The sequence below is a fragment of the Liolophura sinensis genome, chromosome 1 (genome assembly GCF_032854445.1).
Source record: "Liolophura sinensis isolate JHLJ2023 chromosome 1, CUHK_Ljap_v2, whole genome shotgun sequence".
Lineage (NCBI taxonomy): Eukaryota > Metazoa > Mollusca > Polyplacophora > Chitonida > Chitonidae > Liolophura > Liolophura sinensis.
Window position 1 is genome coordinate 86994681 of NC_088295.1, and position 24633 is coordinate 87019313.

At 37.9% G+C, this 24633-nt stretch overlaps 2 protein-coding genes across 4 annotated transcripts; one reads left to right on the plus strand and one right to left on the minus strand.

Moving 5' to 3' along the window:
* Positions 1-236: 236 nt before the first annotated feature.
* On the minus strand, positions 237-7595 carry LOC135461971 (uncharacterized). Its single transcript, XM_064739279.1, has 5 exons — positions 7568-7595; positions 6776-6884; positions 6075-6416; positions 5212-5306; positions 237-3030 (listed from the first exon to the last, which is right to left on the minus strand). The coding sequence occupies exons 1-5, from the start codon at positions 7577-7579 to the stop codon at positions 2872-2874; spliced, it is 717 nt and encodes a 238-aa protein (XP_064595349.1). The 5' UTR covers positions 7580-7595; the 3' UTR covers positions 237-2871.
* A 5366-nt stretch (positions 7596-12961) lies between these two features.
* On the plus strand, positions 12962-23687 carry LOC135461972 (protein lifeguard 3-like). Of its 3 annotated transcripts, none has more exons than XM_064739280.1 (12): positions 12962-13080; positions 13857-14023; positions 14429-14682; positions 15009-15073; positions 17335-17388; positions 17665-17715; positions 18974-19013; positions 19451-19488; positions 20151-20238; positions 20561-20671; positions 21345-21392; positions 22425-23687. In XM_064739280.1, exons 2-12 carry the CDS (start codon positions 13912-13914, stop codon positions 22569-22571), a joined length of 1008 nt encoding a protein of 335 aa, XP_064595350.1. In that variant the 5' UTR covers positions 12962-13080; positions 13857-13911; the 3' UTR covers positions 22572-23687. The 3 variants fall into 3 exon arrangements, with proteins under 3 accessions (XP_064595350.1, XP_064595352.1, XP_064595351.1); XM_064739282.1 differs by having other exon boundaries at positions 14432-14682; XM_064739281.1 differs by having other exon boundaries at positions 12983-13080; positions 13844-14023.
* The last annotated feature ends 946 nt before the right edge of the window (positions 23688-24633 follow it).

Consider the following 24633-nt stretch of genomic DNA (forward strand, 5'->3'; position numbering starts at 1 on the left):
GTTCCATGATCTGAAAGAACACGTCACTTGAAGAGGAAACAATTTCAAATCTAAGCCAGTATATGTGTACATCAAGCAAAGTTACATCAGTATTGGAGGACTTCGCTTTGCAATTGTAATGTTTATAGATATTATGTACACAATGGATAAAGGCAGTTTTCTGATGAAAAATGATAAGTACCTGCAAATACAGAACAACTGTAAAATATGTTTATTTACAGAACAATTTACACTGAAAAGAACCTACCATAGTTGTTCACTAACACAGCTAGTAAACATCATTGTTCAAATTGTACACGTACATACAGTAAGTTTAGCTTTTCAGACAACCTCTTTTTTTTTTTTGTCAATATTAAGTTTTGGGTACTTACATGCCTCTGTTTATCTGTCACAACTTAAATAAGTAACTTAATCAATTTTCACTATGGAATAATTGCGTGAACCCAACATAAAGCTTTCATGCACCCTGTACTAAATCACTAATTATGTGTATCTACTGACTAACACAAGAGGTATGTATGTAGACCAAGTGCAGGGGTTTTCAGCTGTAAAAACGTGCAAAAAGAGAGATATGGAAAGACAATTCTCTGTTAAATACATTGCTATTTTACACTGAACGTGCATCTCGACATAAAAGCAGTATTGCAGGACTTTTAGACAAGCCTCTAGACGAACTACACTTTGAGTTTGGTGTATCTGGAACTAATATAACAGGTCTTTATATGGTATATTTGTATAAAGTATTCCCAGGTTGTATATAACTGCGTAAACCTTGCGTTTCCCGTTGACTGGGATTGTGTATTTCTCGTATGTCAAAGTTTGTAAAGCAGCAAAAGTTATGCCTCCTGGTTCTCGACTCACAAAGACAACCAAGTTGGAATGAATGCCTGACAGTTTTGACATATTTCATTCGGGATTAAAGAAGAGCCCACACAGTGAAGCTAGCTCTAAGTGAACATACAGGCCTACAAACAAAACTAGGCGGAGCAATGGTTGACAGGCTAAAAATGAAATTGAAAAATTCACAATGTATTTTGCCAGGCCTTTTACGTGTACCATTGGACGTTGATTTGCAAATGTGACCTCAAGGCTGACGCTCTAACCATTAGGCCACCAAAGCAGTCGTAATGAGGTGACTGTTATAGAATAGATGCTTAACCTTTTCATGGTTTGTACACAGCAGTCTAAGTGATTGTGAATGATTAAATGTCATGTGCTTTAAAACATTTACTTTTAAACTCCTTGCATTATAAACAGTGCACCCGTACTTCATTGTAGTTTGCTGATTTATATGTTGGCTTGCTCTTAGGGTCTTGTATATCAACACTAACAGATCAGTGACATCCATGCTTTCTGCATTTCCTATAAATGTGATGATCTCACAATATTAAACAATGAAATGTTCCTTGTTAAAACAAAAACAAAACACATCAGACAGGCTTCCAAAATTACAACTTTGAAACAAGGTCACGGAGCCTGTATTGCCATTTCATCGAATGTCCTATACATGTACAACTGAGAGTTCATTCTGACTGTTAAAATGATCTGATGTAATCTTTATGTCCAGAAGATAATGTTAGAGTGAACATCACAGGGATTAACATGCTTAATAGCTCAGGAAATCGGGCTTAACACATTTTGAAGACAGTAATCTGTTATTACTGAAAAACTAATGCCGTGTTTGTTAATATGAGGTTATGATCCGCACATTATGATTTGGTGGAAATGGTCTAGGCCATATGCAGCGACCACTGGTCAATCCTACTGTATAGATTGTGTCAATGTGGAAATTATACATATATATAACGGTAAACGTTTAGGGGTACGTACTATAATTCTTCAACCTTTTCATGTTTGCAAGTTGTATATTCTGAGGGAATTGGTCTGTGTAGACAGATAAAATTCTGCTTTTTGTGAAGCCCTGAAATTGGCCAATCCAAAAATGTAGTCAAAATCAAGTGAAAAAGGTGTATAATTGAAAGTTGCTCTTTTAAATGCAAAAACGCTGAGGAATTAGGGTAACCCAAATATTTGCTACTACCACTGCTTAATGAAGTGCTGTCCACAAAGAGAAAAAATATATATATATACACAATACCAGTGCACCTAGCTACTGTAAAAGTACACCGAGAAATAGGTATGTGCTGTAGTATTAGACAATGGATTGGAATTATAATTCTACAACATTGCCTAAATTCAGAATTCAATGTCGATTTTCAGATTAAGTGAAATATACATTGATCAAATCAGATGTCAAGAACCATTTTTTACCTCCCAGATTTCTAGTAAGTCAGACAGATCTCCAGGTCTGAAGGAGACAACATGTACAAGTAATGCATGGCATTTAGCACATCTGACCTCTTACCTTACGCTCAAATACTGCCTGTACACCTGAGGAAAGCTGTCATGTCAATATTCTGCTTTGTTTCCTTTCAGTGATCAGGTTGAGGCATGAAGCACTAAACACATCTTGTATATTAATTATATAATACATCATATAATAAATATTTTAACGTAAAACTGGCAAATTTACACGTACACACTTAAACTAGAGATGCCAACATAAAAATTAACACAAATCAGGGTTACTTTCCATTATGATAATTAGAGCCAAGTCTTTTATGTAAGTTAATAGCCGCTGCAACTCACATGTTAATGAATGCAGGCCTATTTCTTTATCAGACAGTTATTATCGACACATGACAGGAGATTCTTAATTCATACATTTGTATTCACAGAACGGATATGTCAATGTTGATTAAAAACCATTACTGATCAAGTTTAAGGAGGATGTACTTGTCGTTTCCATGTTCAATCACCCAAAAATTCAAACTGTGACATATTATCGTAAAAATTTGTAAACACGTGCATTCAACTCTTTGAATCACCAATCGGCACCTTCAACTTTTCCAGGGCTTTGTTTTTTGCATTCAACTTCTCTCGCCTGTTTTTGTTGTTGCCTCCTATAGATGTAAATTCAACATTGATCTTTCTACCTGCCAGGGTAGTTTGGTGTAAGCGTAACCCCACCTACAACAAATAAAAAAAAAAAAAATTGTCGATGAAAAGGAGTACCATGAAAATGAAGACTAATAATAATAATAATGATATCAAACAATGTCACCTTCTGCACAATACTCTGTGACCCATGCATGAGAAATGCAGCTCACTTGTGCTTCATTAATGTTTTATATGATACACCATCATCACAGCATGAGTAATTTCCAGGTGTTGAGGGTGGTTGAGGAGACCTTTTACAGGTACCAGAACTTCTGGGGACCCTGAACAGAGCCAGAAATATGTACAAAAAGATACACCTAGACTAAGTACAGGTGAAATATATCACAGCTGGTATGTGCTTCTTTTTTAGAAAAATGCCCACTTGCCATCAATGTATACACATTAATAAATAATTTAGCTTTACCAAAAAATGATGGAAGTGAAGTTGATCATAATTTGCAGAAGTCTGCATTTTGGAAAAGATAGTGGCTGTATAGTTAAGCTCAAATTCTTTGAGGACCTTCATGGCTCAGTTGATCAGCGCGTTAGCACAGTGTAATGACCCGGGAGAAACTCACTGATGTGGTGGCTATGAGTTCAAGTCCAGCTCATGCCAGCTTCCTCTGTGGCCATACGTGAGAAGGTCTGGTAACAACCTGCGGATGGTTGTGGGTTACCCCCAGGCTCTGCCCGGTTTCCTCCCAACAATAATGCTGGCCATGGTTGTATAAGTGAAATATTCTTGAGTACGGCGTAAAACACCAATCAAATAAATAAATAAATCAAAATTCTTGGTTTTCTACAAGGTGATGATAGCAGGTGTAAGCCTGTTGAAATAAAAAAAAAAAAAAAACACCAGGTGAACACAACATACGCCCCAACAAAGGATTTGTTTGAAATGTATGGAAGAACACCAGCAGCTAGCATTACGGATGGTCAGGGGAAACCCACGACAATCTTAGTCCACAGTTTGCTGACAGATCTTCCCATTCACAGCCTGAAAGGAAGCCAGCATACGCTGGACTTAAACTCACAGCGACTACATTGGTGGAAGGCTCCTGGGGCATTGTGCTGCGCTAGCGTGCTAACCAACCAATGGAAATGAACAAATGTGAGTTTGACAGTCATCTGTGTATGTACATGTATGTATCCACCAAAAATTAAAACTCTATGCAAAAAACTTGAAGTTATAGCCCGGACACAAACTCATATCTATTTATATAGTATATATAAGGAAAATGGCTATCTGGTTATCTTGAGAACAACGAAAATGGACAAACGTGAGTCACAATACAATGTCATCTGTGTGTGTATGTATTCACCAAAAATGAAAACTATGGAAAACTGTTGGAGTTACAGCTCGGTTTATAGAGCATACATAGGGAAATCGCAATCTGGTAATAATCACAACCACAGAAATGGACAAATGTGAGTCACGAGACACCTTCATCTGTGCATGTATCCATCAAAAATTAAAACTCTACGCAAAAAACTGCTGGAGTTATAGCCCTTACACGAAATCATATCCATTTATACTGTATATATAAGGAAAATGGCTATCTGGTTATCAAGACAAATACAAAAATGGACAAATGTGAATTGCGACACCTCAACATCTGTGTATGTATGTATGTATCTATGAAAAATTAAAAAATATGGAAAACTGTAGGTGTTATAGACCAGTCACAAATACAGACAGATGGATTGACAGAGGGAGAGCAGGATGGACAGACAGACAGGACAAACTCGCTATAACACTGGTCTGGGTGGGTAAAAATGAATGCTTACAAAAGCCAAATTTTAATGGACAGACTTATTTTTCACCTACATGTACAGGAAGTAATAGCAAGCATGGAACATAAATGCAGAGGAAAAAATATTAGTCAATAAACAATTATTTTCCTTTCTCCAGGAATCTCAACTTGAATCATTAGTACTATTCAAGTCTCTGATGTTGCAAGGAAATGATATTGCCAACCAGTTATTGCTGCACTGTGGTTTTGGATGGCTGTATTTCAGTCTTTAAAAATATCTTTTGGGATGTGTTTCGGGAGACAAATGATCTTCCACGAAAGTAAACGAGCATCGACCGCTTATTGTCACCAAGGCCCCTTGAACAGTGACCAGGGCGTAATCCTGGAGCAAGTCTAAGATTGTAACTCGAGCCTCATGTGTATTAGCATTAGAAATTGGAATTGACCAGACACCTACCCTAAAACTGATTCCATCTCTGAATTCAATGTATGCAAAGCCTCTTCCTTTGTCAGTTCCTCTTTCCTTAGGAATTCTGACACTTTTTGCTCCACCTGCAATATAAGATACAGAAAATTTCATGCTCAATTGGATCTCAAACAAAGCTAATAGCTGGATTACAGACTGGATTTGTACAATGAGATCTAAGAGAACCATCCAAGAAAGTGAGAGCCATGAGTTAGTGTTCTGCTAGCATACACAAACTGCTTACATTAGGTAGAAAAAGAGATTCTGAGATGCCAACCATTTACACACTCATATAATGTTGAACACACATCTATTGCAGGTTTTGTTTTTTTCATGTCCGAAAATTACAGATCATATCATATGACCTTTGTAATAGAGAATGACAGTATTTTACTGTGAACAGTCAATGTCAACAACTTGTGATCCATTAAAATGTCATCTACAAGTTTATGTCACAACAGCTCCAAGATATACGTATGTACATTACCTATATGTCAGTATAAACACAGATGTGTGATAAAAATATACCATGCAATCATACACATCACTGTGTGTTCTTGCATCCAAATACTGTACTTTTCACTCAAAACTTACAAAAAAACACATGCATCTGTACATACATGCTATCTAGGTTCTGTGCCACACTTCACAGTATGAGACACTACAGAAGAATAGAAATTTGAAGACGAAATGGGTATGTATCACCTATGCATACTTATGAAAACTGGTGCAGCTTAACTTTGTAACAAGGATAGGGCTATTACATAGTTAATCAGGATGGCTTTTCGATAATAGCTGATTGTCCATGCAGAGCCGTGATACATAAAATCTTATTTATTTTTGTCAACTTTTACCAGTTTTTCTGAAGTGATCTAGTAGCTGTTCCTTGGTGATATCAAAAGGTAGGTTTCCCACAAACAACACATATGTCTTTGGAGAAGGTTTGGGAGGTGTTTCTGCAGGAGTTGGTACTTTTGGCTTCCGATTCTTCTTCTTAGGACTGGAAATAGCTTCTGAGTTTGCCACTGTTGAAGTTCCTTGAGATTGTAGAGGTTTCTTCTTCTGTTTTGTAACGGTCTTTTTCCCCACTTTCACAGGCAATGAATTATTTAACTTGAGTTTAAGCTTGAATCCATCTCGTGTTTCAACAACTGATGCTTGACGTGGCTGGTCATTTTCCACTTTAGGTTTTCTCACTGGAAAATACATATATGCCCATGATAAACCATTTAGCACATGAAACATGAAGTAAAGTCTATCTATTTATTTATTCATTTGATTGATGTTTATACCATACTCAAGAAAATTTCCTTGTTTGACACATACAATGATGGCCAGCATTTTAGTGGGAGAAAGCCCATGACCATCCTCAGGTTCATAAATTAAAGGGTCATTTACACACTGTATTGCTAAGAGGTAATAATTACGCAGTGCTGGGTAAGAAGGACGAAAACTGAAATTATGATTTCATAATTCTCCAATTTAAAGCCCAGCAAAGTCATAAAACAAGAAAAAGCATGAATTCCAGGTAGAACTGTAGTGCAGTGATGCATACCCCGAAGCCGGACTCCTTCGCCTGAAGGTTCTGAACTTCCCTTTTCTTGCTTCTTCTTCCACCATGCTTTTCTTCGTTCTTTTCGTGCCGTTGTATTTTTGGATTCTGACTACACGTGTACAAAACACAAAATGATGTTGATAGAGCCAATGATCTATTTCATATCTTTCGGATACAGATATATATTTCAACACATCTAATTAAAAAAGTAGTCAGTGAAGTTACAGACTCTGTGTTTCAGTTGGCTAATCTACCCTTTTGAATGTTTGATCAAGATTCTTGAAATATTATGTATACCTTTTCAGCGCGATGTGGTCCTTTTAAGCACTTTGAAGTGAGACCTTAAGACCGGCATGTTGTACGTGCAGAAGCAAACTGCCGCATGGCTGACTGCTAAAATTGGAAGGCCAAGCTCTCGTTTGTTTCAGTTTCTTATCCAAAAATTGTGCATTTATGCACAGAGGTCTGGGGTAAAATTGTGGAGACAGATACAGATTGATGTTGTGGGCCTAAGTTCGCCATAAAAAGTTATAGTATATTATGGGCAGGAAAGTTCCTAATATTTGCATCGAATCAACCCTCGTCATCGATTGTGACGGATTTGACAAAAGCCCGAAAAAAGGGCACAGGCTTCAAGAAAAATATTTCAATCACTGCGATCTGCTCAGATTTGCCCCTTAGAATTAGTTCTCGTGTTTAATTCTGTGAAAAATCTGCTCCTCTAGAATACTGGACTGAATTAAGTACTGAAAATACAGAAATAAGAAACAAAACACATATTACAGAACTTACTGTGTTTGCCATCACCCTTTCTGTCTGTTGACGGCTACAGCTTCAAAAGAGCTGCTCAAGGGGGATAACTGAGGGGAACAAAGGATATGCCCGAGCACCATCAACTCGTTGAATATAAGAGGTTACGCGTAAAAAGTAATGTTTTCTTTTCTTTGACTGATATTGTTGAAATTTGACGGGCGTGGAAACGTTAGAGGTTACTAGTATACATGGGAAGCGGTGTTTTCTAAAAGTTGTCGTGTCATGAATGATTTTGTATAAAAAATTTTGATTGTTTTTGAAATGTTGCTAGGGTGTTGTTTATTTTTAAATTGAAAGAATGTGGAGGGTAGGTATTTTACAATGTTGACTAAATTAAATAACATTAGCCCTATGTTAGCATATACATTGAAATGTTGTGTAGTAACATTGACAATTAGTGTTTTGACGTAAAATTACTATTTAACCCAAGAACTACAAAAGTTTCTGTACAGATAAAAATGTATAAAATGTCAGGACGATATATCTATGTATTTTTCATAGGCCTACGCATTTTATCAGCTGCCGATACGGCACCGTAGTTCAAAGTAAAAAGTAAAAAGAAAAAAAAAAGAAGGAAATAAATCAAAAGTCGAACTAATTTAATGGCCAACAACAATTTGAAGGCCCATACACACACATGTGCACTGTAGACCGTTAAGCACATAAAACTACAACAGATCTATGTGGAGAATAAAAACCCTGTAAAACGATTTCAGGGCATCTCCAGCCGTCTAGCATCCCAAGGCTCACCGGGCCTAGAAAGCACCTGGAACCTTTCCTTTTGTGCTGGGATAGTCGACCGATGGCCGTACCACAATTTCAAATGGCTTCCGATGCGCCTGTAATAAGCGGTACGGTTGACGACTCTCGAGGGTGGGTGCTTGTGCAGTCGTTGTAAAGCTGAGATTCCATATACGCGGTATGCGGTTTGCGGTATACTCCACGCGGTACGCGGATACGGCATGCGGTATGCGCTTTCTCTGATTCCATTTATCCGGTAACCTATGCGTTTTCTTTCATTCATGGTGCGTTTTTATCAGAGCAAACATGTCGCATTCCTCCATTTCACGACGTGTGGCTTTAGAGCAAGATTCAGACCTTGCCATAATAGCAATGTCATATAAGTTGTTGCAACTTAAGAAGCGAAAAAAGAGAAAACACCGATGGTGGGTCCACAGTATTTTGCGGCAAAGAGCTCAGCAGGGAGCTTTACATAACTTGGTCTCGGAATTGCAGCTGGATGGAGAAAAATTCCAACAGTACTTTCGTCTAACCAGAGAACAATTTAAACAAGTTCCGACCACGTGTCGGGGAAACACCCCACCAGTGACGTCATTTCTTGGGATACTCTGTCCGGTTTTGAAAACGCATACCGCACCGATCGCTACATAGTGCGATTGATTTTGCCGTATACGTTTCCGCATGAAAAAACGGATCCGCGACCGTACCTATGGAATCATTGCAACTTATTTTAGCTATTTCGATTTTTTGCGGCGTACCGCATACCGCGTACCGTATACCGCTACCGCATGTAAGGAATCTCAGCTTAACGTTCGTTATAAAGATCACTTGTCTCCTTCCGCCGCTATTAATATTGTGTGCATATATACAGGAAGGGCCTATACAACGGTGTGTGACGGTGCACATGCAAGTGAGAAAGCTTGTCAGTAACTTGGTTATAAGGTCGCTAGTTTACATCAATGGCACTCTGGTTTCCAAAAGTTCACAAAAGTGAACGCCGTTCAATGTAACTGAATAATTCTTGAGTATGCAGTTATACACCAATCAAATAAACAAATAAAATATATTACTACCGGCACGGTACAAACTACATCCGTGTGTTTAAGGTATAGAATCTATAGACCTACCTTGCATGCGGCTCTGAAAAAATTTCAAACAGGGATTAAAACGCCAATAGAAATACTCTTCACAATACGCGGATAATGATTTTGTCCCCACAATATTCATCGAATAGAAAACCAATTAAGGTAACAAAAGTCAAGCCATGGCCACTGCAGACAGCTCTGGTGTGGTGGTATCACAAAGACGTGTCATGGAATATAGTGAAACGTAACGTCATATACTCTCGTTGCTTATACAACCTTCTCAACCTTCGGACAAGGATTTTGTTTCTAAAGTATATAAAACAATCGTTGCGAACAACATCAGTAGAATTGCTAACGCTATGACGACAAGGCCAGTCGATTTTATTGCTGATGTTGCTGAATTCGAATCAATCTTTTAACTAGTCAATCCATATAAACAAATTGTCTCTATAGTTATAGCTCTTTGGTGGATTTAAAAATTGGTTTGCGCTCATAAACCAAGAACGTGAATTTAGGCGTTTGTTTAGGCGACTGATTAGGAACCAACAATCGTCAAAATAGGCATCATCGGCTATGAACAAAAATATCGTAGATCCAGACATATGTCCTCCATGCTTATTCAGCGTTTACATTGACAATGCGCAGCAGGAAATGATTGTGGCGGGAGGGACGACTATACAAGCCTTATAGGCGTCTATGGGTCTAGGGGCCGCCTATAGGCCCCAGAAGCTCTGGCCTATCAAATACAGGGAGACGCATTTTAAGCGATTTTTGGTAAAAAACCATAGAATTTAAGGGCGTCTAGTCACGATTGTATTATTTTTCGTGTCCTCAAGGCGTATATAGTTCTTCCACGTTTCCTGCAAAGCCTTGCGCTCGGCTTTGCGTGGGTGAGATCGTTGTTCAAGTCGTGGCAGTGTGAAATTGCCGTTTCTTCCATTCGGCGAAGAAGTAAACGTTGGTATAACAAGGCCTCATTTTGGTGAGACATTTATCGTAACTGTAGTTGGGGACTGAGGTGGTCGATGTAGGTTACGAATTTATCCCGTACGCGGCGAGTGTGATGATTTGGTGGAGTTGGCATCGATGTGCTTTTGTAACTGGTCGAGGGTGTACATAGAATTAAAAGGCGTATCACTTTGTCAGGTATGCGCGTTACCTCGCTGATGTGATATTATGATAAATCACCATTCGTTCTGCAAGATTATGGGGGGTCGCCCATATAGACAGAAAACACACGGTCTGGTTGTTGGAGATGACGCTGGCACTCTTGGGATATGTTGGGATGCCCAATTTGTTTGGTCGGTGGTCGTGCGTCTCGTTCATTGGGGGAATATATATAGGCTTCGAAGCAGCGCACGCTTGGCAAGGGACTATTTGATGTTCGCTTTCTCAGAGATCAATTCCCGTGTCCACCAACGCGATATAATTGCCAGGTTTTCCAAAACGTTTTATCGTATACCTCGCACGTGCAAGGTTTGGCACAGAGTGTCTTTGAAATTGCTGAAATAATGCCCTAAAGATTCTAGGTGTAAACCGTTTCCAACCAGGTGAAAACGTTTTAAGCCAAGTGGGCTTTTCCTTCCATCATTGTCCTCCTATTAATCTTTACTACGCCATATTTCAGTACTGGTTGGTGGTATTTATTTAATAAGTTATCCATTTATGACGTCAGCCAGCATTATGGTGGATGGAATGGGTTTGATGACACTTTTGTCAGTATGACAGTATTAGCCTATAGCGGTTTATCTCCTCGTGTTTACTTTCCTACGTGTGCGCATGAATATAAAACAATGTCTTAGCCGAATTAAAGCAATGACGGGGTTTGGTCAGATCATACAGGTCCCCAACAATCATGCGCAGTAGGAGATTCATTCAGTTCCTGCATGACTGTGGTCGTTGGATGCCGAGTCAGCGAGGTACCGAGGCAGCGAGGTAACGAGGTAGCGATCAGAGAGGCAGCGAGGTAGCGAAACGAGCGAAGACAGCAAGATTACTTACCCCGCTACCTTGCTACCTCGCTTCGCTACCTCGCTGCTTCTTTACCTCGCTGCCACACTACCTCGCTGCCTCACTAAATCGCTATCTCGCCTCGCTGCCTCGTTACCTTGCTGCTTCGCCCTGTATTAGAAAGGTCGAAGTAGCGAGATACCCTCTATCAATTTTCTATACCATTATAGGTGTATAGTTGTGCTCATAAAACACATGGTGCATAAAGTACACACGCACAACAACGTCACAGAAGAAAACGATGCGTTCTACTGTCGTATGAACCTTCTGTGTAGCTCGTCCTCAAGTCTTCCATTGGGTTTATATTTGTCCCTGTTTCTGCTTCGATTGGGCGACTTTCCTGACTTCGAGATGCAGCAGGTGGTATTGGGGCAAGAAACATCGGTGATGGTGGTGCCGCTGCTGATAAGACCGGTGACGAATGGGTTGGGTCACTTACTGTCTTCTCTGTAACACAGAATGGTTCACAGCATACATGCATGATATATACACGATAAGAAAACAAAAATAATTTACAAAGTCGGTTCTTGTTGAGCCTAACTCATGAGTCAAACACATGTCGTATATACCTGGCAATTAAATTGTCAATTTTCCTCATGGGGACAGCCCCAGAGAGGAAATGACTTGATCTACTGTGGATTTAGCGAGGAACAACTTCCTCTTTTAAGGTCTTCGGTGTGACTTAGGATTGACCCTGGATCTACCGCTCCCGAAGCGGCTAATTAAGAGAGATTGCGATTGCATTGAGAGCGCGTAAACCTGTGTTAGGGTATTTTAACTGCTTATGTAAATGCTTATGAAGTTAGGAAAAAAAATAGAGCTCCGCCGCGCTAAACCGGTCAGCGATCAGCACAAGGTAAGTGGCACAAACCAATGTTAACTGAAAATATAATTGCAATGTATGTATCGTACTATGCCAGGCAGAAAGCATAGAAAAAGAACAGATTTTCTTGATACCCGAATAAAAGAATTGCTGTCCTATACAGACTATAGGTTCCGATGCAATAGTTCTGTCAGTGTGTTTGAAGTTTCACTTAGAGGCAGAAATATGACCTAAGTAGGCCTACATTCTTATTGTACGCAGAATGCGGGGTTTTACTCCCTACACCCTCTGAACTGCGGTTTTGTGTATTGAACATGTAAGCCATCTATAGAATGCATGACCAGGGTAAGTTTCGTTCAGAGAACCACGGTACAGCGGGTGTATCTGGCTTAAGTCTGGCTGGGATGAATGGACGCAAGAACATTCAAGTATAGTATATCGGGATTATATCGGGACATTTAAGTGTTACTTGATCCACTTTGATTCGTCGTACCGGTACGTGACAGTCATTGTCTGTTTAGAAGGGACTTTGTTTTTTGACCGGTGTTACTTGTTCCACTTTGATTTGTCGTGCGTGACAGTCACTATCTGTTTAGAAGGGACTTCGTTTTTTGACGGAGTCTATGATGCTACTGCTAAACATACACACTGACCCCCGATTTCGCAACACATGAGCGATCTACAAATGTTCCTTGACGTCATTCCGCAGCGCCCCCAATCGGCTGTACACAAGCGCAAAACACTTCCGCGAAGGTTTTTCTGGAATTTGCCCAGTTCTTGGACTAGTGTTTTCTGAATAGTGTTCGGCACCCGTTGATTTCAGGGGCGTGAAGGTAAAGAGTATATGGTATATTATCAGTGAGCGATACCTAATGTGTTTTGGCAAACAAATTGGTCATTAGAAGTCAACTTAAAATGTCGTTGTTGTTGTATTCGTTGCCTCTCGTTGGGCTGGTGGAAAATATACACATTGTATACACACATATATATATATATATATATATATATATATATATATATATATATATATATATATATACACAGTACCGACAATGACCTTATTGAAAAACTTGGATGGGTGAAAGCCTGGATGAGCGGGCGCACATGATAGGCAGTAATCTAACTTGCACACGGTCATAGTAAGAAATTCTCATACCGGTACCATGTTTGTAATCCTGTAATAATCCAAATACACTAGTTCGAATAGACACTGGCAGTTGGTTGGGGAAGATTTGGATACAATTACGCCATATTCATTGCACAACCTACGGTTGAACAGCCATGATTCTGGCATATTCAAATATTTTTAGCCAGCTATTCAGTGTATACGACTAGCAGTATTAGTTTGCCACCCATTTAACTATTCGAGGCAGTTGTAAAGACATAGTTGGTGCACATTATGCTTAATGATACCTGGAAATTGTAGTGTGTAAGACAACAGAACAATCTGCACATCGTAGATATAATTTTGACATTACAAGTAATTGTGCCACATATATATAACAGTACTGTAGAGTTGTATGATTGAGCTTATTTAACCTCATGCACCAACCATTATACTGACTCAGCATCCTTAATGACCATGACATCTTTCAGTCCTTCTTTTCAGACCTTACTAGTGTTGTTAGTTGGATGAAAAGACTCCATTGGAGTGAGACAGCTCGATGAGTTCTCCGCCTCCCAGCTATAACCAAGCCACTGGCCCTGGTTACCCCTATGGGGGTGGTCAGACAGCCTTCAACAACCCTTCACCTAATGCCCCTTACCCCAGTCAAGGTGAGTAGCATTGCATGCATTTAAAAGCTGACGTGAAGGTTATGCAGCATTTACTTCCATTACTAGTTCCAGCGTAATTTGTGACAGAAAATGTTGTTTAAGCATCACATCCCAAGTGTCTGGATTTAAAAACAGTGTCATGTGGTGTCATAACAACTTTGTTAAAGTTTGACATTTGTCCAAAGTCTGTCAAAAGTACATGTGTATATTTTTTGTCAGTGTTTACAATTGATGACGAAGTACTCGAGTTGCTCTAAGAATATTTCAGTAGAGAAAAAATTATCAAATTATGGTAGTCTCTCTTAGGAAGTTCTACAAATGGAATGGGATGTGCAGTTTTTGTTCATTTTCACATCATGTAGTACATGTAGAACTTGCGGTGCATTTATCACATGGACTTTTCAGCAGGGTATGGCTATGGTGCCCCATCCCAACCTGGACTTGCAGGCGCCCCTCAACCTGCAGGCTATGCGCCCCCTCCTGTGGCTGGTTTCGGGCCCTCACCTGGAGGTCCTCCACAGCCGATGTTCATGCCCCGCATACCACCCCAGGGGCTCAACAAGCCGGATGACAATGATTCCCAAACAGAGTGGAATTCGGAAATGGGCAACATGAGGTCATTCTCAGATAAAGCAATCAGACATGCCTTTATTAGAAAGGTGAGTTATCAGGTTTTCTGAACATTTAAGATTGCTTTGTACCATGAATGTTTCGGTGTTCTTATTGCAAGTGTCTTTGGATGGAATTTGTCTATATGGATGCTGAGGCCATTTGTATACATAAACATAAAGCCCTGTTGTCTTTGTTGACAAGTGTCTGTTATTAGAGATAATATTGCGCTCTCCAGATATCTTTCCATCAGCATCCATGCTGATGGATGCTTGGAAGATACCTAGTGCAAGTACGAAAAAACAGATGAGGAAATAAAATAAAAAAAGCTTTTTTTAGTTGGTGTATATATTATGAAATTCTTTCTGCTTTATAGGTATACCTGATACTTCTTGTTCAGCTATCTGTCACCGTTGGATTTGTCTGCCTTTTCCTGTTTCAGTAAGTTTTTGAATGTCTTTATATCTTGTGAAGGGCTTTGTAATCTTGTCTTTTATGTGTTCAATTCAAAAGCATATATTATGCATTATATAATCGTGAAATTCTCACCTGAGTCAAACCGAAAGGATTGACCAAAACTTGTGTTGTGTATGTGTTTCTAATGTTCAGTGTTTGCTTCTCAGGCTTATTTATAAGTGATACTGTGAGGAACTGTTAAAGAATAAGTTGTTTAAATTTATTTGAAATTTGGTTGAGATTAAAATGCGTCTTTTGACTTCTTCTGCATGCAAGACATATGGCATTATTTGAGCTTTACTGGGAAAATCCTTAGTTTTGAGAGTTTGAGAAATCTTCAGCATGTTCAGCCCTCTATAAAAAATAAGGTAAAGCTAGAGCCACTTAAATTTATGTTGATTCTTGTTTTGACAGTCCTTGTGCATGTGATTAGTTTCTTTTTCTTTTTATGCTCCATTTGATGTACGTGATCTCGACCAGCACATTTTCTTTTGGTTATTCTCCTGACTGATAATAGATTTTCACTGCGATCTATTAAAGAAAACCACTGTGTCATGACTGAAACTCTAATTGGCATGCAATATCTGAAAGAATTCGAAGGTTCTTAGAAAAACATTTTAACCATAGTGAATGATCACACAAGTGTTCCTGGTGATATTGTACTGGCTATCTATGACGTCACATTATACACCAATCTCAGTTTTAATGAGGTATTAAATCCATCGCTCAGAATTGGACCTAATACTAAACCAAATACGAGCTTAAAAAAACACCCATGAGGCACCTCATTAAGATACCATACTTACATGTAATGAATTTAAATTTCAAATAGAAAAGATGTTTTAATTCTTTTCAGTGGATCTCAAAGTGGATTGCTACATTTCTATGAGATAGCCCACTCACTATTCATGTTTGATATATGTGAAAATTGTATGATGTTGTGTTCAAGGTGAAGTGTTTTGTATGAGATGGTTTGTTGGACATAAAATATCACACAAAGAAAAGCCTTTACATATGCTGACAGTCAACATACCAACACAGCTTCAAATATCTCAGCCTGATAGCAGCCTGGAAAATGTAGAGCTTTTGAAGCTAATTTCTGTACAAGTCATTGCAACTGAATGAAATATCAACACAGCCAGTATGCTTTATGATGTGTAACACCTTGTGGGGCTACAAAAGATTCACCCTTACTTACATTAGATATTTGGTATACAAAAGGGCTTGAAATATAGCCAGCACATTAACCAAGATAAATCTAACCACTGGAATCAGCACAAAATGATACATCCAGACCATTTAAGTGAACAATGTCCAGCCTTATGGATGTTCTCTTTACTTTTACATGTATGCGTAGCCAGAAATGACGCATATAATAACATATGGCGACACTGCATTGACTGCATTGCTAAGTTGACCTATGTTATATATTGACCATTGCTATGTTGAGGTCATTGCAGTCACTTGATGGCTGGCTTATTACTGTGACCTGCAACACTTTCATTTTGATGGGAAAACTATTGTAAATTGTCAGTTTCAAGTCCAAATTAAATGTTGTTGTGTTATGAATGATTGACAGGCCTCCCATCAGATTCCAGGTACCCACATTCCCTGTTTCTCTGCGTTGTATTATCTGGCGCATTGCTCTATTTTAAATGGCTGTGTTGCTGTATGATTTCCTCGAGTGGGCCCCAGTCAGCTAATCACCATCATCATTGTTAATTTAAAGCGTGTTCAAGAAGTCATAAAATCACATTTATGAAAAAAAAATGTTCCACATTACACTCTTTGTCATAGAATACATTTTGAAGATGTTCTGTTTGTTTCCCCTCGCAATAAGGACATCATCAAAACTTTTAATATGTTTGTTAGGCATAACCTCTACTTAAAAGTTTTTGGGGATTTTGATAATTTTGAATAAATTTTGTTTTTCTCTAACATCAATTTTTTTAATAATCCCCATCTTTTTATTCAAGAGAATAAACAAAAATTAATTTCCAACTGCCCTATTTCTTCTGGTAAAGATTTTTTTTAAGGATGATCTAAACCTAAGGTTGTTGTATAAAGTCTTTCAAAGGGTCACAAGGAAAAATAAGTAATAAAGAAGAGGACCGGAAAATGGTTGGAAAAAAACAAAAAAATGCACAACAAAGAACACATGATTCACAGAATATTTCAGTTGTGGTCTGTATATGGTAACATTATATACATGTAATTGCTCTCATATACATATACTTTGTTTTCAGAGGTTCAGTTAAGTATTGGGTGCAAAGAAATGGCTGGTTTTACTACGTGTCCTAGTAAGTGCTATCCTCAAGATGAAACTTTGGTATATGTGTACATATATATTTTTGTATCATTGTATCAAATTAATTCTAATTTTTTTTACAATAAATCTGTTTATTACTCTCAGTTCTGAAGAGCAATTATGTAAGTGTATGCTCATGTTTTTTTATTATAGATGTATTTGAACCTTACACCAGAACAACCGACTAAAGTTGTAAAGGTCCTTTGTTCATATGAAGTATTGGTGTAGAAAATGGCGGCTATGGTGATTGTTTTATTTTCTGTTTTAGTGCCACCTTTCTGGTGACTTACATCACATTGGTATGCTGCCCTGGAGTCAGGTAAGCTTGTAGCATAGCACTGTAAAAACAAGGAGCTACAAACTATATTAAGTAATATTCACTGAGGACCCTGTGTTGGCTGTGGGTTAAAACACTCTCCCTGCAGCTGATTGCCTCTGACCAATGCTGTCTTGGTAGTTTGGCTGTGCATGTTGCTTTGAAGGAGAAGAAAACATAAAAATGACGACAAAATTAGACAAAAGAGTGTGAAATCTTGTACGGTCTTCAATCTTTTTTTTTTGATTTTTTTCTTTTAGGAGAAAGGATATTTGAAAATATTTTTGTATGGTGGGTATTTTGGACCACAATTTGGTATATGTGGTCTTTCCATAGTAATGTTCTAAATAAGGATATGATGCATTTCTAATAAATTTTTTGATTGTAAACTTGTTGTTTATGTCCAAAGACATGCATTTAATCTTAATTATGATAATGTTTAGGAATATATCACAAATAAGAATTTGTTTATTAAATATGTGTTACATCCTCACTTATAACATTGTTACACAAAGACCAAGAGGTGGTCCCAAGTAAACATCATACAAAAAATATTTTCAGTATTTTACTTCACCTTATTTTGTGATTTGTAGTGTAAGAAATTACCTTTGTGTGTAACATTTTATCTCTTATACCACATGTATTAGTATTGGGAACCTATAACACTCGCCGATACATGTGCCTTCCCATACTGCAACGGAATGTTTAAAACTATCCACACAGACAGTGACTGTTGTCAGCTGAGTATTTGCGTAGCCAATCAGAGGGCCGCAGTGGCCACCCTTAGTACACGGAGAGCCGATCATGGGAAGGCATTTGCATATCAATGACCACTCCAGTGAGTTGGTACTAGAACACACCACAGTAAGGTTTATTTACTACCGTAACTCAGCATTTGCTCAGCCATTCACTGTGTTAGAATTGTTCACAGATTGCAGCATGCGGTTCCAATTTCGCATATCAAAGACCACGGCCTCAATTTTGTGCACAAACTCCCCACAATGTCTTCACCACCTCAACTTTACAACTTTTTTTTATTCTGATTCCATTCTCTAGTTGACTGCCATAGCAGGCGAGCTGGTGGGATTTTGGTGGGTTCTCTGAATGCCTTGTTCTTGAATAGAATGGACATAAAGTGCGCTAGTGTAGTTATATATTTCATAATTACTGCATCTGGAAAAAGAGTATGCATTAAGAAATATGAAGTACATAATGTTTTTTTTTTTGTTTTTTTTATTTGAATGCTTTATGACTCTTTCAGGCGGAAGTATCCCGGGAACTTCATTTGTCTTGCAGTATTTGTAAGTGCACTTCATTCCTGATAACATCGAAGAAAAGCAGGACCAATCAGAAACAAAGCTTGACAATTTGCTAGTTAAAGTCAGAAATATTGGTATTTTTTCGCAGTCTCTAAAACTGTTGATTGGATTCTTTCTATCATCCAAAATATTTGAACATTTTGAGTTACCTCACAAAATTATTGCCAGTGACCAAAGTTCTAAATAGTAAAATATTTTTATTGTCAGTTTGAGTCTTCCAAGATAATGTTTTGTTAATATGAAAAAAAATGTCAGAACAGAATGAAAAATTGAACAACAAACATTGATTGGCAGATACTAGCATTTTTAATTATTTTAATTTACTAGCAAGCCGTTGTGCATTTTTGTGTTTGTGTGTGTTAATTAGGAAATTCCTTTTAAGAACCATGTGTAAGATGACAAGTTTCATCTCTTTCCAGACGCTTGCCTTCAGCTACATGACAGGGACCATTGCAAGGTAATTCTTACAGAATTATCTCCCCTGAATTACAATTTGGTGAAATTATTGCAGCCTATATGTATGTATTGTATTGTATGTATAATATTGCTGTACATCAGACATGTACATGAATTCTTAGGCATTTAGTCTTCTATACTACTGGTGTACAACCTGGCATTTTTAGAACATTATTTATCTTTAAGATGCAGCTAATAATTTCCCTGTAGTCAATGAAAGGTGGATTCGGGACGGATATGTTAAAATAAATCCATGTGTGCTGGTTTCCACCAACCATAAACCTGACAGCTGTTGTACAAGTGAACAATTTGTACAAATAAAACAATATATTTATTTGACAGCAGCTTGCCAAAATGCATCCAAACTGGTAGTTGTATTTAATAAAGTCCAGGCAAAGCGTGTGTCATACTTTAAGCGTCCATCATTGATACTCGGAATGCACATTGGTTACTCAGATTACAAAATTCATGACTTAGTGAATCAGAGTAGTGAATATTAACGTACTGACACATGTACTTTGTGGATTGAACAGTTTTGTATTAATGTGCTCTTTGATAAACATGCTACCAAATCTGTTTAAGAAATGTAACATTTATTTATTTATTTTGACTGTGTAGCAACAGTTGATTTGACAGATTGACTGTGTTTTTCATGTTCTTTAGTTTCCATGACACCATGATTGTATTGTATGCTGCCGGAATCACGACTGCAGTCTGCCTGTCCATAACTCTGTTTGCCATCCAGACCAAGGTATGGGAGTTTGTTGTTGGCAATATTCCACAAGTACTTGGCAGTAATTGCAAGATTTAAATATATCCCGTAAAAGTCTACTTAACTCAGTGGTGCAAAGTGACTGCTTTCTTACCACTCTTTTTTTGTCATTCGTCTTTGTTGTCTTTGTAGTTGAAATAAGAATAGAATGTTCAATAGATTTGATAAAACTTTGGCAAGAATACCCAAATTTATGTACTTATTTTATGTGAATTTGGTTACAAAACCAAACATCTTGTTAACATGTGAAAATCTTAAAGAATTACAGTATTAATCATCATCATCAATTATCTTTTTTCAGATTGACTTCACTTTGTGCAGTGGCTTGATCTTTGCACTGAGCATGGTGTTATTTTTCTTCGGCATAGCTTGTATCATTGTGTATGGTGTGGTGGGCCCAGACACAGCCAGGGTAAGACACTGTATCAGGGATTTCATCCATGTCACATATTTATCTGGGGAAAGCATTTGAGATATTAGATTATTGTGAAGTAGTCTTGAGCTTAATCAAATGTCATGTCAAAGGCTTCATTAAACTCAGTATTGCCCTGCTCTCACTGTTGAATGTGTTGGTGACAGTGAGCTGTCGACGACGTTCCTGGCGATTAAGGTTCCTTGACAACCACTAACCTTCCACCAGTATGGCGTACAAGTCTATACTTATATAGGAAAGTTTGTCAGTAATTTGCCAAAGGTCAGTGGTTTACCCCAGGTACCCATAAAACAGACCGCACATAAATGGTAAAATTTTTGAAGTATGGTGTTGTACAACACTAGAGTCAGATAAATAAATAAGATGGAAAGAATGAAACTTTGCATGTTTTTGTATTCTGAAGGAAATGTTGCATGTACTGAGGTGAAAAAATCCTAAAATACTGTAGTACATTTATTTCGAGAGTTATTTTGAAGCAACCAAACCATGTTGGTTACAGTTCCATGTTCATGAATGATCTTTGAAGTTTAATGGCCTGTCACTGGAAGGTTGTGTTCAAAGGGTTTGAGTGCAAGCTGTACTATTGAGGTTGATGTTAACTGATACAGGTATGGTGTATTATAAATCTTCTTGTTACTGTGGTATGTTACAGATCTTACAGTGTGTGTATGGAGGACTGGCAGCTCTTGTGTTCTCTCTGGTGAGTAATATCCGTGCGGGCATATATACTATCGTAATTCTGGTTTTGAATTTGCACTGTCATTATGAAGCAGTTAAATCCAATTCTTGCCTGAAAAGTTTCAAATCTGCTACTTTGTTTACCAGATATCTGTGTTGCAGTTTTTGTTTTATATTTAGCATTTCCTGTTGTTGTTTGGACTAATTTGTTACTGGTGATTAATAAGAATTGCTCTTCCCATATGAAAAATGTTTTACTTATTCCATGAATGACTCTGCATGTCTGGCTCTGCTTTACTGTTTTTCTGTGCGACAGAGACACCGCTGGCTCAATTCAGATTATACACTTGTGTACAATAAAATATAGAATTTTTCATCCTGCGACTCCTGCCTCACATTGTAGCAAATCCCACATACCATTTGCATGCATTTATCCCATCTCGATTCACCTGAAAGCAAACAGTCATGACTGCCCACAATATGTGGAATCAAACCAAAATATTAAACTTATCAAAACATTTTCAACCCTCATCTGCCATCATTAGGAAATTACAACTGCTTTTTAATGTACAAGGGAGACTACTCAGGTTGATGGGACATAGAAATTTACCAGTGACTATAATGTTTTGGTTGAATTCATCATACAGAAGGCAGTCACTAAAGTGTAGTTTGAGCCAAAACAGGATATGTATCAAGATGTATGTGATTTGTTATGCTTAGAGGTGAGGATCACAGACTCAGAGCAAGAAAATATGTTTGATTGGTTTTTAGCCTGCAGTGTCTGCATGGCTAATCATAAAGTTCAGGGACAGAGAGTTGTATGGTCAGACTAAAGTTTGATGTAGGTAAATGTGGTGTGCTTTGTAGGAGAGCCGAGTGTTACTATAATTCTTCAACACTTTCGCATGTTTGCAGGATGTTTATTGCAGAATATTCTGAGGGCATTATTTTGTGTAGACTGATAAAACCAAACTGATAAACTGTAAAGGTTGAGGAATTCTAGTAAGCATGCTTTGTATATGAATATTTATGTTATATGGTTTATTGTTGACAGTTCCTGGTGTATGACACGCAGATGCTGGTGGGTGGCAGGAAGCATGAGCTGAGCCCAGAAGAGTACATCTATGGAGCCCTGCAGCTCTACCTGGATGTCGTCTATCTGTTCCTTATCATCCTTTCTCTGTTTGGCAAGTCAGACTAATAAAGCACCACATAGCAAGACTAAAATACTGAATTATGTGAAAAAAGGAAGATAGATAAAATTAAGTTAAGGACAATATGCTTTCCAGATTGCACACTCTTTATATAGGATTTTTTTCCGTGTTAAATAGTCACTATGGATAATGTAAAAGACACACAAGAGTAGAATTTACTATGTGGTTGAAGTTTGAGAAGGTATATTGTGTATATTTTGCACAAATATGTGTAAACTTACTAAAGGGTACACAGGCTCCAGACTTCAGAATCTGTATTACTACATGTATTTAATGTGCGCAGTTTTGTTCAATTAGCTTTATCCCATACAGTCTGTATTTAGTATTTCTGGTACTAAAATGTAATATTTCTACATGTGCTTATTACTGTAGGATTTCAGTGTGAGAAAGTCTTAGTAAGTTGTGATAGATTTGCTATTTGTTTTCCCATTCATTGTGCCATTGTTTCCTCATCCATTGTTGTATATTGAGTTAAATGTGTATATACTGTTATATATGTATCATTCTGACTAAAGAGAACATTTTTTATCTGTTCATGTTTATTGCTTACGTATTGAGACTTGCACTATATCTGGCTGTGAGTTTAGCTTCTCATCACTTCAAATGTTACTATAAAATATAGACCTATTTGCCTATTTTACATTTTTGTGGGTTTTAATCCAGATTTTGCAGGCTTTAATGTGTTACATACTCATCCATGCTATATTGAACACTACATTCATACTAGATATTGTGATCAGACCAAATCTATTATATTGTCACATTGGTATAGAACTGTTTCTGTGTAGTGTTCTTGCTCTCGTGATCTAATGGGTAATATTATTCTATTTTTCTTGAGGAAGTCTTTCAACTAGAATGTGTATGCCATGTTGTACATAGTACAATGATTGCAATGAATACAGTGTATTTTAGCCAGTTGTAAGTGTTTTTTCAGAGTTGTAAATGAAAGCTTTGTCGGCAGGATCATACAACTACTAACAACACAGAATATAACTTTCATCAGGTAAGGATATGCTTATACTTACTCTTTTTACATGGTAATTTTTGTTATTAAACTGGTCATCAATCTGAAGATTAGTATTTTCCCTCTAATTCTCCTATTCACTTTTCACATATGTGCATCTTTTGGTGTGGGTTTGTGGACTGGTTCCTTCCAAAATAGCTATGGACAGCAATTGTATTATGAACGCACCTGCATGATGAAACTGCAGAACCGTGAACGCGACTGATGGACTGAAAAGCAGAACAACATCAAGTGAGACAACTCGTTACGATAATCATTCATTATTGGATTATGCCCCCTTTGGGTAATGTTTCTATCACACTCTATTTGTTGGCTGTTGGGAATTGTTTGACATGTATCTGTAACTTCGGACGTGCTGATGCTCTGTATTGGTAAACTTATTGTGTCTTTCCACTGGCTTCTGGAGCAGGCCCAAATTGCCACGAAAGCCATTTGCTTCTCTGGAAATGAATGGAATCGATATACAGCTGTACTTAAATCAAATACATGTATACAACTATTTACTTGTAAATTTTGCGAGTTTTCAGTTGATTTGTGTCCTATCTTACATTTATTGTACAGGGATGAAGGAAAAAAAAGTGTATGATGAATGTACTTGTTCATACATTTATATCCCAAGGAGGCTTCCACAGCCGAGATGGTCAGCGTGCCAGCGCGGCGCAATGACCCAAGAGCCTTTCATCAATTCCGTTGCTGTGAATTCGTCCAGCTCATGCTAGCTTTCTCTTCGGCGGTACGTGGGAAAGTCTACCTGCAACCTGTGGATGGTCGTGGGTTTCCACCAGGCTCTGCTCGGTTTCTTCCACAATAATGCTGACCGCCGTTGTATATGTGAAATATTTTTGAATACAGCATTAAACACCAATCAAATAAATATTAGGGTATCGTACATTTATTTGGAGTGCTGTTGTCACCACTCCAGTCTTGAAAATAAGGTTGGGGTTTTTCATTGCAGTCGTTCTAGTGATTACAGGTGCTTGCCTGTCAGGCGCTGTGAACCACGTTATGCGAATTCAAAACTGGCC

What these genes read in the sequence shown, in the direction of transcription:
- LOC135461972 (XM_064739280.1), top strand. Translation starts at nt 13,912, where the DNA reads ATGAGTTCTCCGCCTCCCAGCTATAACCAAGCCACTGGCCCTGGTTAC. An exon ending in TGCCCCTTACCCCAGTCAAG is followed by an intron (nt 14,024 to 14,428) that starts GTGAGTAGCATT and finishes TGGACTTTTCAG; the next exon opens with CAGGGTATGGCTATGGTGCC. An exon ending in TGGTTTTACTACGTGTCCTA is followed by an intron (nt 17,389 to 17,664) that starts GTAAGTGCTATC and finishes TTTCTGTTTTAG; the next exon opens with TGCCACCTTTCTGGTGACTT.
- LOC135461971 (XM_064739279.1), bottom strand. An exon ending in AGATCACTTCAGAAAAACTG is followed by an intron (nt 5,307 to 6,074) that starts GTAAAAGTTGAC and finishes CTTATATTGCAG; the next exon opens with GTGGAGCAAAAAGTGTCAGA. An exon ending in GAGATGGAATCAGTTTTAGG is followed by an intron (nt 3,031 to 5,211) that starts GTAGGTGTCTGG and finishes TATTTGTTGTAG; the next exon opens with GTGGGGTTACGCTTACACCA.